Source organism: Dioscorea cayenensis, chromosome 16 (genome assembly GCF_009730915.1).
Source record: "Dioscorea cayenensis subsp. rotundata cultivar TDr96_F1 chromosome 16, TDr96_F1_v2_PseudoChromosome.rev07_lg8_w22 25.fasta, whole genome shotgun sequence".
Classification (NCBI taxonomy): Eukaryota; Viridiplantae; Streptophyta; class Magnoliopsida; order Dioscoreales; family Dioscoreaceae; genus Dioscorea; species Dioscorea cayenensis.
The window spans coordinates 22,508,198-22,524,282 of record NC_052486.1 but is presented as its reverse complement, the minus strand read 5'-3'; the positions used below and the strand labels follow the sequence as shown (position 1 = coordinate 22,524,282).

General features: G+C 31.4%; 1 protein-coding gene and 1 long non-coding RNA gene across 2 annotated transcripts; both read left to right on the top strand.

The window, feature by feature from the left end:
- The first annotated feature begins 4,184 nt into the window (after nucleotides 1-4,184).
- LOC120279471 lies at nucleotides 4,185-5,982 on the top strand. The gene is made up of 2 exons (XM_039286407.1): nucleotides 4,185-5,279; nucleotides 5,358-5,982. Exons 1-2 carry the CDS (start codon nucleotides 5,070-5,072, stop codon nucleotides 5,523-5,525), a joined length of 378 nt encoding a protein of 125 aa, XP_039142341.1. The 5' UTR covers nucleotides 4,185-5,069; the 3' UTR covers nucleotides 5,526-5,982.
- An 886-nt stretch (nucleotides 5,983-6,868) lies between these two features.
- LOC120279524 lies at nucleotides 6,869-8,408 on the top strand. Its single transcript, XR_005541942.1, has 2 exons — nucleotides 6,869-7,057; nucleotides 7,822-8,408. It is a non-coding gene; the product is annotated as an uncharacterized LOC120279524 (long non-coding RNA).
- The last annotated feature ends 7,677 nt before the right edge of the window (nucleotides 8,409-16,085 follow it).

Sequence of the window (16,085 nt, the reverse complement as noted above, 5' to 3'; positions counted from 1 at the left end):
TTTTTATCTTAAATAAATTATTTTCTATTTAATTAAAATGTGCATCTACAAGATTGGTTTCTAGCAATCTTGGAGTTGATAAGATCTTTGATTTACCACTAAGTATTGTCATATATGCTATTCGCATATTCTCTTCAAAATGGGTATTACTTTTTGTGTGTACATCTGTGAGCAATCTAAAATAGTATCTGGTCATCTTGCGGTTATTGCATTCTCTTGTGTTTAAATTGTCATAAATTTGTTTTTCTATTTCCAACTAATTTATAGTTAGGGAGCAAATAATTGGCCTTTGAATCAGGGGTTATCTAATAAAAATGATTTTTAAATATATCTCAAAAGATTTTTAGTAGCTCAATGTTAGGGTTGATAGATCCATGAATAGCAAACTGTGAAGTATGCCATGTCTTCTTAAATGGTGTTAGTTGAATAAATCCCATCATCGGTCCTTGTGCTTAGTGATGGTCTTTATTTAAAAGTCTGGACAATGTTGTTAGCGCATCCTGTTGTCTTTTTGTGGCTTGACATTATATATGAGTTCCCTTGATTTTTGGCCAACATCATCTTTGTTCACTTTGTTAATACCTGATTTTTTTAGGCAAGCAACTCATCAAAAATGTTTGGGGCACTGCCTATTTTTCTCTTAATCTATTTCACGAAAAACATCCTAGTCATGGTTTGTTATTGTACATGATGTTAATTCAGGTCAGATATCAGCAGGGTGAATGATGTCTGAAATATCTATTCATTGACACCACTTTTCTTTCGGATGTGTAGGTGATTTACTTAGATGGGGAGTGGAAGTTCAATGCAGAGATTACAATTGCCCTTATTCATTCTGATTTCCTAATTCTTGCAGAGTACAATGTACATCTTGCTAAGCTTATTGATGGAGGAAGAAATAATATGTTTCAGGCTTATATTAGTTGGCTTGTAGTTTCATTGCACTTGAACTTTTGTTGCCATTCAGGGTGTACTGTCGTTTAATTAACTTTTGTGACTACCATTTTTCGGAAGCTGCTTTGGAGTTCTTCATTTCTCTTGTTGGAGCATTGGTTGTTCAGGAATCTGGAGTTAGCATGTCAGAATTGCACAATCTAATTGATGGTTTGGCAAAGGCATGCATATTATTTTGTTATGAAATTTTTCTTATGACCATTCTTGTTCTCATGTAAATTCTTCATTGGAATTTTCAGTTAGCAATGAGGCCGGGATGCCCAGAATCATTGCAACTTGTTGGAAAAACTCTGGCAATCTGATTACCCAGTCTGATTTTACTGTCAGCAAAGAAGAGATGGCTAAGCAGTTTAAGGATAGAAAGGTCAATTCATTACATTTAATATGAGAAATCTACTCTTCAGCCCATCTTTATGGCTTTCTTGTTGATTAAATGATTTCTTCTATAAAATAGGTTTCTTCTAGTGTTACTGAGACAACAGCAGGGGATCCAGCTGGTTTCTGTGATTAGGTTTCTGCCCATATTACATCCTTCTGTTTCTATTTCACCAATACACTGTCCTTTTCTGGTTTTTTTTTAATTAACTTGTCCATTACTTGTTCATGATAGAAAATATCAACTGCTTTAATTTTATTTTAGATGCTTCTTGATTGCCTTTGCTCAGACATGGGAAACTTTTCATTTGTGAATTATGAATTGAAAATTGATTAGAAGTTCACCATGTTTCCATGGTATCCTAAATATGATGCACTATGCATTAATTTTGGGTGTTTTTATTGACTAATTTACCCATCAGAGAAACCTAACCAGAAACATGGATAACCCTATATACTCCCTAATCCTGTCATTACTCAATTCTTAGGAAATTCTTCATCTGTGAATAGTAAATTAAAAATTGATAAGAAAGTCACCACAGTTTCATGCTATACTAATTCTTATAATCTTCCTCACTGAGTCTCTGTGTGTGTGTCAGTGTGTGTGTGGTTGTGCAACAGGGATATGAGAGTCCTGTGGGAGATAAGTTCACTTATTTAATTTAATTTAATTTAATTTTTTGGTGATCTCTCTGAAATCAAACAATCATTTTAGAGTCCTGATGGGTTATAATTTTATTATCACATGGGAATGAACTAAACATTCATGTCATATTTGTTGATCTGTTGATCCAACTTATGGCACCTTCATGATCTCATTATGTGAGAGTAAAAATTTATTTTATTTTTTTTTTTTTCTGTATTATAAGTGAAACTGACCTGATTATTTAACTTTATATTTTGTAATATATACCTTACAAGAGATCCTATTAATGACTATCAGACCATTATTTTTTCTCTCAACCTCTCTGTGGTTTGATGCAGTATTATTCTTTGGGGCTACGCTTGGTTATTGCTGCCAGTATAATGTTATTTTTCCTTTCACAACATTTCTTGCATAAGTATTTATTTGAGCACAGCTTTCTAGAAAGCAAAACAAATTTAAGTGCTTTTCTTGGACCATACCAAGTGGGGAGGATTTATTTGCGGTCGCTTTTCCTACTTATATTGAGATCAACATTACACCTTGATGTGAGATATGAACCCTCCGATCAAAAGCATCTTCTCCAAGTTAACATATATATATATATATATATTACATCATAATATTATTTTTAATTTTTTTTTTAAACTTAATTTCAAATTATTTTCAATAAACAGCCCCAAAAATATCTATTAACAAAATAGAATGATGTCAAGAATGCACCCATCTGAGAATGGAAAGTGAGTATATCCTTAAAAATTTTACAAGGCTGATACAAGATCAAAATACACTGAAGTGAACTAAATTTCTATCCATAAAGTACAATGATGTTACAATATAGAAACCAATCATTATACAATGGGCAGAGTAATTTGTCACTTTTCTTGAACTTCAATGAAATTGAGTGGCTTGGCAGGTGGCCCAACAATCTTAATTATTACAGGGCCCATTTATCAACTGCAGCACCTTTTTGTTCAAATTTTCATTAATATCTTTAATAGAAAAAATAAATAAATAAAACTAGTGTAACTGGGCAGCTGGGCTTGTGTAACTGGGCTTTTGTGCAATTGAGTGGGTTGTGGTTTGTAATAAAAGCAAAAGCTTGGCAAACAATTGAGAGGTTGTGGTTTGTAATTAAAGCAAAAGCCTTGTGGTTTGTGGGCCGGCCAGCCCATGGGGCTACAAATTATCAAAACAATAGCTTCTTGAAATATTGTTTCCTGATTTCCAAGTTTGAATATTGGTTGGTTGGAGCCTAACTATCTAAGAGTCTTGGAGATAATAGTAAGTTTATTACATTATTATTATTTTTATTATTGGAATGAAAATGAATGTATTACTCCTTGAAATGAGAATGAATGTATAAAATTCATGGGTGAAAAAATAGAACATGAATATTAAACTTCATATTTATAAATATGACCACAATGTGTTTGATTAAATGCCTCAATGAATTAAAATGTTGAGAATATCAAACATCAAATATTAATATATAGCTCATAATGTATATATGTATAATTAAATAATGTTTAGTGTTAAATCTATATAACAAAATGTATAACAAGATAGACTTCAATAAGACTAGTTATACCAATTACCAAAGGTTTCATATTCATTGACACATAACAAAATGGATTCAATAGCATAACAAAATTGGTTTCATAGGACATATTCAATCATTTAGATGCATGAATGTTAGCATTACCATGTTCAAACAATTTTGTGTTTGATTCTTCTAATGATGTTGGTTGTGTCATGATTAATGTTTTTTTGCTTGTTATTTTTTATAGTCTATAATTAAAGTTTTTTTACTTATTTTTTTATAGATTATGGACAAATTTTTGATCAAACGACCAAGGAGTGAAGAGTCATCAAATACTCCTAAAGTACCATTGGACTCTAAATCAAGCGAGGAGAATATTAATACAAATTTTAATTTCAACGACATTGTTAGTGACCCCGGATTACAAAAACCAAAACAAAGTGTGTCACACCTGTTGGATGTGCATTCACATGAGATGGAGGTTGCATATCGTATTCATTTGACGGCGGTTTTGGATGTGACTCGTTTTTTATTGAAGCAAGGTTTACCTTTCCATGGAAATAATGAGTCTTTCAAACTCACTAAACAAAGGCAATTTTCTTGAGTTGCTTGAGTGGTATAGCCTAAGAAATGAAGAGATTTGGAAGACAATCAATCAAAACTGCCCCTGGAAACAATCAATTGACTTCCCCAAAAATTCAAAAGGAGTTGGCAAATGCTTGTGCAACAGAGATTACACGTGTTATTATTGATGATATTGGGAGATAGTTATTTTTCTCTTATGATTGATGAAGCCCGAGATGCCTCAGTAAAACAACAAATGGGAGTTGTTTTGCGATATGTTAATAAGAATGGGCATGTGATTGAGCGATTCCTTGCATTGATTCATGTCCCTGATACCTCTGCTATTTCTTTAAAGAATGCCATTGATTGTTTGTTTGCTAAACACAAGTTGTCTCTTTCGAGGTTAAGAGGGCAAGGATATGACGGGGCTTCAAATATTCGAAATGAATTCAATGGTTTGAAAGCACTTATTTTAAAAGAAAATCCATATGCAAGATATATACATTGTTTTGCTCACAAACTACAATTAGTAATTGTTGCCGTTGCTAAAGACAATCGAATTGTGAGTGATTTTTTTCAATATGTTAATATGATTATTAATGCCACCGGAGCATCATGTAAAAGCAGAGATCAACTTCGCCAACATCATCATGATAAATTGGTTGAGCAATTGGAGAAAGTAGAGATAGTCAATGGCAAAGGAAAAAATCAAGAATCCAGTTTAGCAAGACTAGGGGATACTAGTTGGGGATCGCATTACACTACCATTCTCCGGCTAATTTGTATGTGGACCTCAATTTTAGAGGTGCTCCAAAATGTGCATGATGATGGGGCTTCTAATGATAATAGAGGCATAGTAGCAAGTTTGATTGACAAAATGGAGAATTACAAGTTTGTGTTTGTGATGTACTTGATGAGGCGTTTATTGGGGATGACAAATGAGTTGTCACTTGCCTTACAACAAAAGGATCAAAAAATATTGTTCAAGCCATGCGATTGATCGAAGCGGTAAAAGCTCGACTTCAACACTTTAAGGAGACAGGTTGGGAGGAATTTTTGGGAGAGGTCACCTCTTTTTGTAAGGAGAACTCAATTAATGTGCCTAATATGGAGGATAATATGCTAATTCGTGGTCGTTCTAGGCGGGAAAGACAATTCATTACTCATTTTCATCATTATCGTGTAGAGATTTTTTGTGAGGTAATTATTTTTTTGTATTTATCATAAATCTCATTAATTTATATTTTTATTAATATTTTCTATCTATTTCAATGATAGGTTATTGATTTGATTTCTCAAGAAATGCACAACCGCTTTCCTGAAGCTAGCACGGAGTTACTTCTTTTAGTATCATGTCTTGATCCAAGGGACTCATTTTCTAAATTCAACATCCATAAGCTACTCCGTCTTGCAGAGATGTATCCAGAAGACTTCTCGGTGACTTAACATATGATGCTTGAGGATCAACTTGCTACTTTCGTTTATGATGTGCGACATGATGATGATTTTGCAAATGTCAGGGACTTGGGAGGTTTTGCTATGAAGATGGTTGATACTGGCAAATATGCTATTTTTCCACTCGTTTATCGCCTTATTGAGTTGGCATTGGTTTTGCCAGTTGCGACAGCTAGTGTTGAGAGGGTATTTTCGGCAATGAATGTTGTGAAAACTGACTTGCGCAACAACATGGGTGATGAGTGGATGAACGATAGCATGATTGTTTATATTGAGAAAGAGGTTTTTGCAACTATCGACAATGAGATAATTCTACAATGTTTTCAAAAAATACAAACTCGTCGTATTCAGTTATCTCCTCTGAGTAGCATGTGTCGCACAAATGACAGTTCTAGCTCGAGTGTGCATAGATAAACGTTTTATATTTTTTATAATTGTTTTAATTAAATGTCACAATGCCACACTATTTTATATTGAAAACAATTATTATGTATACTATTTTTTGTTTTTTTTACATTTTGCCCTCAGCAGCCTTAATCCTGGTTCGGTCCACGCATCCAATGTTTGGATTTTTTTTCCTGCTTTTCTTTTGCTGTATACTTATAAATTTCTCAGACAAAGCACAATGATGCCCTCAAAGGTACCACCTTTTTCTTCTGAGGTTATAATTGTTGGATGTAAATAAATGTTTAGTTTGCCCTAACAGATACACCTCTTACTATTCTACCAGTGTATAGTAAATTACACAGTTTATCAAGAATGACAGGCAATGGGTTCAACATGTAATCTATTTATTTGCTTATGGTAGCAATGTTTCAAATTTTAGTTATTGCTTATGCATACTGATTTAGGTGTTTTGAATATATATATATATATATATTTGTTTTTTTTAAGGTTCCACAGCTTTTCACTGAATGGGGAAAAATTTCAAGTCTGCCGGCTACAAATGATTCAGTGTGTTCGCATTACATCTCACAGCTGCAGTAACTTTATAATTTGTTTCAGTAGATCTCTGTTTCACATTGCCTAGCTACTGAGCAGGCCATTACCACAGGCCCTTTGTTGCTTCAATCTGTTCAACAACCCTTGCTTCTCACATTTACTGCAATTGATGCATATGCAATGCTGGTAGTTGTGATTTTGAAGGTAAGTTAGATTGTCAAGTCACAGAATGCTGCTTCCCTGTAACGAGTTGCATCACATGCTGTTTATTGCTTCTGTTATTAATTTTTTTCTTTTGGTGTTTTCATCTTCAGTTTTTGGTTCAATGGATCATAGGCCAAGTAAAATTGCTATTCTTTCTAATATGGGATTTGATTTCCGTTCATTTTTACTTTCACGAGCATTATATGCCATCATTATTTTCGTCATTAGTTTTTTCATGGTCAGGTTCTATCAGTGACTGTTAGAGTGATTCAAAGGGATGCAGAAGAAAAGAAGTCAATTTTCAACCCAAGGCCATATTTCAGATTGTTTATTAACTGGCTTCTCCAGATTCGGTCCTTGATGGTGCCAACTTCCAGGTTAAGTGTTTTCTAGAGATTAATCAGTAACCTTTTGGCATCTTTGCTAATCCTAATGCATTCTTTCTGTCTGGTGTTGACTTCTTTTGCGAATACATTTTATGCATTGCAACCTCTAAAAGTTCCTGGTTGGAGGTTCTATAATCCTTAAAATTAGATTTGTTAATTATGTTTGAGTCAACATTTTCCTTATTGCTCATAGATGGATAGAATTAATATTATGTTTCTCCTTCATTTTACCCATCTATTCTAGTTTGTTTGCACTATATTGAAGTTGGCCTTGTGCAGATATTGCTAATTGCCTCTTCTGATAATGAAAACAAGGGTCATTTTATTTAAATCTAATGTCTTCCTGACTTCTTGTGCTTTTTCCCCATGCATATGCTCTTTAGAAGTTCCATTTACCTTGATGTCAACCTTTTCCCCCTTGGGCCTTGTTTCTCTTCTTTCACCATGTTCATTCATATAGACTGGCAATTGCAAAGTTTGTTAGTCTACTTGCACCAAATGATCTCTTATGCAAACTAACCAATTCTTGTCCATTTGTTGATATTATTGTTAGCACCATTTATACTAATTGCTTTCAGCTTGATCTCTGTATATAGGATGATTAATTTTGTTCTAGTGAAGAACATAATTTTCCTGGTTTTTTACTTTTTCTTTGTTACACATTTTCTTGTAGCATTCTGCTGTTTAAAGTTGCTTTTTCTTTGTTACACATTTTCTTGATTGGTTACTAGCTTTCTTCAATATTCTTCTTGTAGGTTCATTTTTTGTACAAGGCCACTTTGAGGGTGCTACTCATGTCGCGGCATGATTTTTTCTGAGTTCCTCTGTGATTATCACTTCAGCTTTTGTGATGTGATTCCTCCTAGTTGTATCCAAATGCGGAATGCCATCCTCAGTACTTTTCCGAAAAACATGAGGCTTCCTAATTTTTTAATAGGTCTCACTTCTGTTATATTTTTCAAATATCATTTTATCTTTAATTGTAAAATTTCAGACAAGACCAGATGGATCAACTTTCTTGACAGAACTGAAGCAGAGGTTATTACTTCCTCAGGCTGAGGCAAACATGGCCGGGATCACTACAATGTCCACTTGATAAACTCTTGTTCTGTATTTGGGGATGCAGGTAAATTTTACTTCACACTGATTACTCTCTTATGCAGTTTCTTTGTAAAGAAATTGTTGTGGTAGCACTTAAGTTTTAAGGATTTTCTGTATCAGCAAATTTTATGGTGCAAAAGGCTTATGATCGAAGTTTTGTTTTTTTATTTCAAAACCATGTTTATCTGCAGGCCTAACCTTCCTAATATAATAAGGCTTTAAATCTTTTAGTTGATTTATAGATTTCCCAGGAGCAATAGTGAGATGTTAGGTTTTAAGAACATTTTTATTGCATGAGTATGTCAATGTAACTTTGTAATATTCAATACCAAGTGCTTTAGTAAATTTGAAATTTGTTTGCTTACATGACCACACACATTACATTCTTTCATGTTGGTGGAGTTTCTACATCTACTTCTGCTTACATTAGATTTGCCTTTTACATATTAAGTTACATTTTTGCATTTTAGACAGAATTAATCACTGTTTTTTTTAAAAAAAGAAGAAATTTTGTGGATAAATAAATCCATTCCTGCAATTCTGAAGCTAACATATATACTCATATCAAAAAGCTATTCGAGTCTGTCTCTCGATCATGCGATGCGCCACTGAATGATGACAGCGTCGTTGCCAGTGGATTAACTGATGGCAGCCACTGAAAACTAAATCACAATCTTATTCTTGCTCTTGTTCTTCAGAAGAACCAAATTTATTAGTTGATATCTTATGGTGTATGATTAGAACTTCTCCTTGGTCTCTAACCAATCTACTCTTACAACTTTTATATATTGAATTATTATTTCTAACAAATGTATGATGCAGTGTATCCATCTATCAATATCCCTGCACTGTAATATATCTAAATTACTTGTATTTAGACAAAGATGATTCAACCAACAACACTAGATGAGCTTCCATGAGATCTTCCTGGTGTTGATGCTGTTGAATGGCTTGCTCACACTAGAGATCTTCTGGGCTGTTTGTCTCTCTTTCCATCGGCATCTTTTGTTCGGCACGTTCCTTTCCATGCCTGATCTTTGTATGCATTCACATCATCACTCTCAGCTTCTTCATTCCTCAACCTTCATTCAAAACATTCATAGAGTAACCAACGACCAATTGGTCTGTTAGTAGCCGGGTCCTTAATAGGACTTTTCACAAGTGGTGAGAGTTCGAATCTTGTGTGAGAGTACATTTCTGGGAGTGCGAGTAGTGGTTATATACGGGTAGTCCCAACACTCATATGTGTGCGGGCCCCGCTCCCACTTGCTCTGTTGAGAGTTGTGCACGCCCCTACCTTTCTTAACGGCTAGGCCGCTCAACTTTGTTAAAAAAAAAAAACATTCGTAGAGTGTGATCAAAACACAAAGCATGTAGTAAGATATGCATTAGATTGCACATACATGGATAAAAACATATACTCTAATTTTTCAGAGTTTTCATCATATTCTTCACTGGCTTAATTTACCACCACTATACTGCTTTCAGTATAATTAATACTCAATCATCATCTGTATTACTGTGTATTCAATCCAATCTAGTCATCTTCAGCTATATTAATTTATATATACAAGAAAAACTAGTTAAATTATATAACAAGAAATGGTAGCAAATAGTTAATCTGTTCCTGGAGGGAGGTGGTAGACTGGTAGTCTCCTTTGTTGCAAGTTGCAACCCTTATCATCTTTCTAGCTATTCAACCAAAACAGGCAACATATGACTGTCCTACCATCATCCTCACAGTTATTATTTATTTTTGTCAAGATGAGCAGCCTGGCCAAGAAAAGGCAGTGAGCGTCTGACAAATCTCGCTGAGCAAGTGAGAGCGGGGCCCAGTACACATATGGGCGCTGGGATCACCTGCACACAACCACTATTCACACTCCCAGAAATGCACCCTCACCCAAAATTCGAACTCTCACCACTTGTAAAGGGTTCTATTGGGGATCCAGCTACCAATAGACCACTTGGTGTTGGTATCCTCACAGTTTATTATTGACACCTATAAATAAGCTCCTTGTCATACTGTATAAGTACCTATAAGCTGATCTAGATACCCTACTTGCAGCACTCCCATTGGACTTAACTTTAGTGTCCAACTTTGCTTCTCCCCACCACCTTCACCACACTAGCTCTTCAAAAAAACATACCATTTACTTTTAATCTAAGACTGATTGAATGAATATTAATCAAAGAAACAAGAAAATGGAAAAGAAAACAAAATAAAAAGACAAAAAGAAGAAAGCCTGATGAATGATGATCACCTCTAGCTCTGTAATTGATTAACAATCAAACACATCAGCATCATCAAAACCAAATATAATTAATTAATGTATAGACTATATGTATACACCCACATAAATATATAAACAAAGAAAAAAAAAAGAAATTAAATTAAATGAGCCTGGTGATCATGATATATGTACTAACTACGTGGGTATTTTGTTGACATGCTTGGAATGAGAATAGTAATAGAGTAAACCCTATACATATAAAATTTTGAAATAAATAATTTAAAGTATTTAGATAAATAAATAATTAAATTATAATATTAAAAATTATATTTTTATAATTTTTAAAATACCTGTGTTTTTACTAAAATACCCTTATATATAAAAATTTGAAAAATTTAATTTAAAGTATTTATATAAATAAATAATTAAATTATAATTTCAAAAATTATTTTTTCACAATTTTTTAAAATATTTTTGTATTTACCAAAATACCCCTACATATAAAAATTTAAAAAACTTAATTTAAAGTATTTAGATAAATAAATAATTAAGTTATAATATCAAAAATAATAAGAGAAAATAAAAACTAGGGAGTGTAATAAGGAATTAGATTAAATGAGTGGGGGCACAATTGGAAAAAAAAAACATTACACATTACCAGCAACTTGGTAATCTGGATGGACACCTATTTTGGCTATTGGTAATCTCACATCACCATCAAAATTACCACTGCTACAGTAATCAACCATGGTAATCTGAACACATTACCGCGAACCAAACACCACCCACTGTTAACTTTTGTTTGGTATCCAGTAAGTGAGTGAATAGTATTTTCATCAAGTAATAAAATTACTTGTTATGGATGAATCTTATTCCCCTAAAAAATGAGGGGAGTCTCATTCTTTGGGTTAAAATGACATTTTTGCCCTTGTTTTAAATAACTATAGTAAATTATTTAAATATATTAATAGTTATATAAATTATTTTATTTAAATATTTAAATATAATAATTAAAATGAATAGTAATTAAAAATATATAATTGTACAAATTATTACAATTAAATATTTTTAATTAAATAAACCCCTTTAATTACTATCCATTTTAATTTTATTTATGCATCAATGACGATAGATGCATTCGCCATAGTTCCAGCATTACGGCAAACCCGTGTCATATTATACTTAAATATTTAAATATAATAATTAACCATTATCCATTATTTTCTACAAAATATATAACAAATTATTATGTAATCTATTAAATTTAATTACTATTAATCACCCTCCATTATTTTCTGCAATATCACATGTTTAGTAAAAATATAAAAAATAAATTTATCACATTTCTCAATCATATTCCTTCTAACCAAACACTAGTTTATTACTATTCTCATTCCTCCCATTTTCATTCTCCATAATCCCGTTCACCCAAATTCCTTTTGTCTTATTTCCATTCCACGAACCAAACGCGTCCTAAATTAATCGAATCCAAATCTAATGTAAACCTAGACAGAAAGTGGTATAATGATGATCATGCATCCTGAAGAGAGAGATGGAAAGAATGCGCTTAAGATTTTTATGAATAAGAAGCAAATTAAGGCCATCATCGTCTTGCAGCTCTTGCTGCCACATTGATGTCTAAAATTGGATACTGGAAACAAGCAAGAACTCACATTTATATTCCTAGCAATGAAATAATTAGCAAAAACATTTACAGAGGCATTGTTATATAAGTACGGAGTTGCTGGAAATTAAATCCTTGGAAAGTGATGTATGGCTTCGTCCATGGAACCACCACCTTCTCTATAGTTTTCATTAAAGAAACAATAATTAAACGATGAGTGAAAAATGAAAGACTTAATTTGTTGAAACTTCAAACTAATATAACCTGTCCTATTTCTACTGAGATTTTTACAACACAACCCCCATTTAATAAATATTCAAAAAAATAAAAATACACACAAATCCTCTTCTAGTTGAGATCAGGGGCGGACCTACATGGGTGACAGCCCGGGCTGACCGGCCGAAAAACCTTAGAAGAACAGTGTCCGATGAAGGTTAAACCTTAGATTTTTATATGAATATTAATGTTTAATAATATTTTGTTTGTGTCAAACCAATATGTAATGGATATGTGCTAAGTGGTTTATGGGAGTTGGATGATAGGATCCCAACATGATAGTTTTTAATAATTTTAGTAATTAAAAACAAGTTTTTTAAAAAAAATTGTGAAAATTTTAAAAATTATAAAAAAAAACAATGTTCTAAACTTTATGATTTTTTTTATAATTAAAAAAAAATTAAATTGATAATGTGGCATGACAAATATATAGAATTTTAGTAATGAAAATTTTTTCTAATTTAAAAATTACTTAAAATTTAAGTTTTAATAAAATTTGAAAAATTGTTCAAAACATCCCTCACAGTGATAGTAGTTGACTTCAACCTCTTTTTACCGTGAGTTCTGGTTCTGCCATTGTCGTGGTTGGAATGAGGAGAGGCCATTATAGTTGGGCTAAGAATGCCAGAAAATTAAAAGGTGACAAATATAAGAACATTAATTTTTATTTAAGCCCGGATTGAACTAAATTCCTGGATCCGCCACTGGTTGAGATCGACCTCTCCGCGGCTTATCATCTTGTAGTGCTAAAGGTTATATTGAATTGCCTCCAAAGATTGCTAGATAAAAGCACAGATGGTGACGATGGTGCTAATGGATGATGACACTGGAGTTGGTGGACGTAGGTGCTGGTGGATGACGGTTGAACATCGGCGGTGTTGGCAACGGTGGTGCCACAATGGACACTAGCTAACGGCGGCACTAGATGCATCGGCTCGAACAAGCACAAGACCGACGGAAAAAGATACCCGACCATGACATGCCTATGATAGTTTTACATTAGTTTAATTACAATCGGAAAATATGACCGACGTTAGACGGAGAGATTATTATTATTTTTTTAATAAATAATATAGGAAATCTTTAGTGGGCGAAAAATAATAAATAGATTAAAAGGTCATTTGAAACTAAATTGAGTATTAAACCTAATTGAATCAATAATTGCACAACATTGAGAAATTTTTAGTGGCTATATAATTAAGAGAAGTGATTTAGCTGGTTTAGTATTTGGTAACTTCACGGCTGTGTATAAGATCGTAGAATGTAGTTTGCAAAGTGCAAACAAACATCTTCACGTATCATATGTATTTTGTGTTTACCGACAAAATATTTGCTGACAGTGCATATTATACAATAGCATCTGCTACTATTCACATGTTATTCTGAAATCAAAAGAACTAGATATACAATTTTGAACATCCTTAAGGGCAGAGATTAGTACTTGAAAACCATATGAACATTTCTTAATTTCACATGCCAATATCTCTCTATGGTAAAATTATACTGTATTTAGATATCTGAACCTTTTGATTGAACGTGATTTATCTCATTTTTTTAATATATATATATATATATACATCTGAACTTGAAACAAAATATTATAAATCTGCATTCTGCCTGTGCTTTTTGGAAATTTTTTGAATAAATTTTTTTTTTATGCTTTTTGTTTTTTTTTTCAATCGAAATTTTTTAATGATTTGTTCTCTATTTCTTTTGTTTTAGTCAAATATAAACATCTATGGAAATGCGGTCATGAATCTTCGGTTTTGAATAAAATATATCACATGTTAATTTGTTGTTAATTGAAAACCATTTATTCAATTCTCATGAATCAAATTCCAAGTAGGAGAAATAATTTTTTTGTAACTATTTATATTACTTATTCACATGGTTCAGTGGCGAAACTAGAAACAAAATTTAGGGGGTGCTGAATTTAAATTTAAAAATTTTATGAATATTAAATAACTTTATTAATTCAAATTGAGACAATAATAATCAATAATTCAAAAATATAAAATATACATCCACTAGAAACTTTGGTTTAATTAGGTGTAAAAACCTATCATATTTGCATAATTAGCAAATAACTTAACTAAATATTAAACACTAAATTGACAAATAATACAATTAAAAAAACGACTTAGCACAAATTCACAATATAAATTTATATATGCAACAATTATTTAAAAAATAATCTATAAATAATCAATTTATTATAGCAAATCATCACAACAAATATCTAATCGTTTTCAAAACAATTTTCATAACAAATAGTCAAATAAATATTTAACAAATATCAAATACTTATTTAATAAATATCAAATATTTTTTAAACAACAAAAATCACACAAAAATTAAACAAATTAATTCAAATATAAAATCAAATTTTTTTAAAAAAATGCATAACAATTCTCTGAAAGATAAAATATAAACTCGAAAGTCGGAAGAGATTGAGCAAATAAAGAAAACTCACAAACTACAATGATTGTTTTTAGAGATTTTGAAATAGCAATAGTATTTTTTTATATAGTTTTATTTTTTATATTTATTATTAATATTTTTTACATTAATATCCTAAAAAATTGATAATAATTTATTGATAAGTTGAATAAAAATTATATCTAAATATAAATTATTTTAAACAAAATATTTGAAGATCCATGTTTTTGGTTAGCCATATTATTTATTATGGTCACCCAATATCAATTTTATTTAATATAATAATCTTATTATTTTTATTTAATTTATTTTAAATATTGTGGATTGAATTTTGAAAAAATAAATAAATAATATCAATGATTATTAATATTGTAATAATATATAAATATATATATATATATATATATTTATATTTATATGGGCAAGGGGGTGCTTGAGCACACCCATTGGCCCCTCTAAATCCGCCACTCCAGCTAGGGTTTTGACATTTGCACATTAGCCTTGCTTTTGCATACATACCCTTGCAAAACCAAATAATTGTATTTCCACCCTTGTAAAGTTTTACAAACAAGGCTTCAGGTTTTCTGAGACAAATGTAAAATTTGCAGACGTATCTATGCCAAAAAAACATATTATTTAGCTGATTTTGTATTTATATAAACATCTTCTCAGTTATCCCTTAAATAAAATAATCCAAAAAACTAAATCATCAATTTAAGTTGGGTGCTTTGATGGTGGCTTTCTCCTTCTAGGCTGTTATTTATTTATTTATTTTTGTTGATTTATTTTTTGTTGTTTTAGTGCCTCACTTCTGGTGAGAGGCTTCTGGTTTTTTTTTCTTTATTTGCTAATGTTTGATTTGTTTTTCTTTCAATAAATATGTGGTTTATCTATTTTTTAAATCTAAATCAGAAAGGATCAATCATGGCAACTAACAATAATAAATATTTGTAGTTTATTTGCAAAACTTATGTCATGGCAAGGAATGATGTCTATTAAAAAAATGCATGCAATTGCTTCTACTAACGATTTCATAACATTTAATTGAATAAATATCTGTGTGAATTTATAAATGAATAATCTTATACTAACAACATCATCAATATTTTATTGAAGTCAAATGTATATCTTTATTTTTCTTGTTATACCTTATCAAATTATTCCAAATGACAAATAAGAAACAAATACATACAAAACATATTATGTGAGAAGCAATCTAAATAATCTAATAATTTATGAAAAAAATTAGGTGAGCCAGAAAGATGGGGAGCTGTTTCAATAACTTTAAAAACATAGAAAATTCAATGGCTATAATTTATAATAAATTTATAAATTATAAAATATA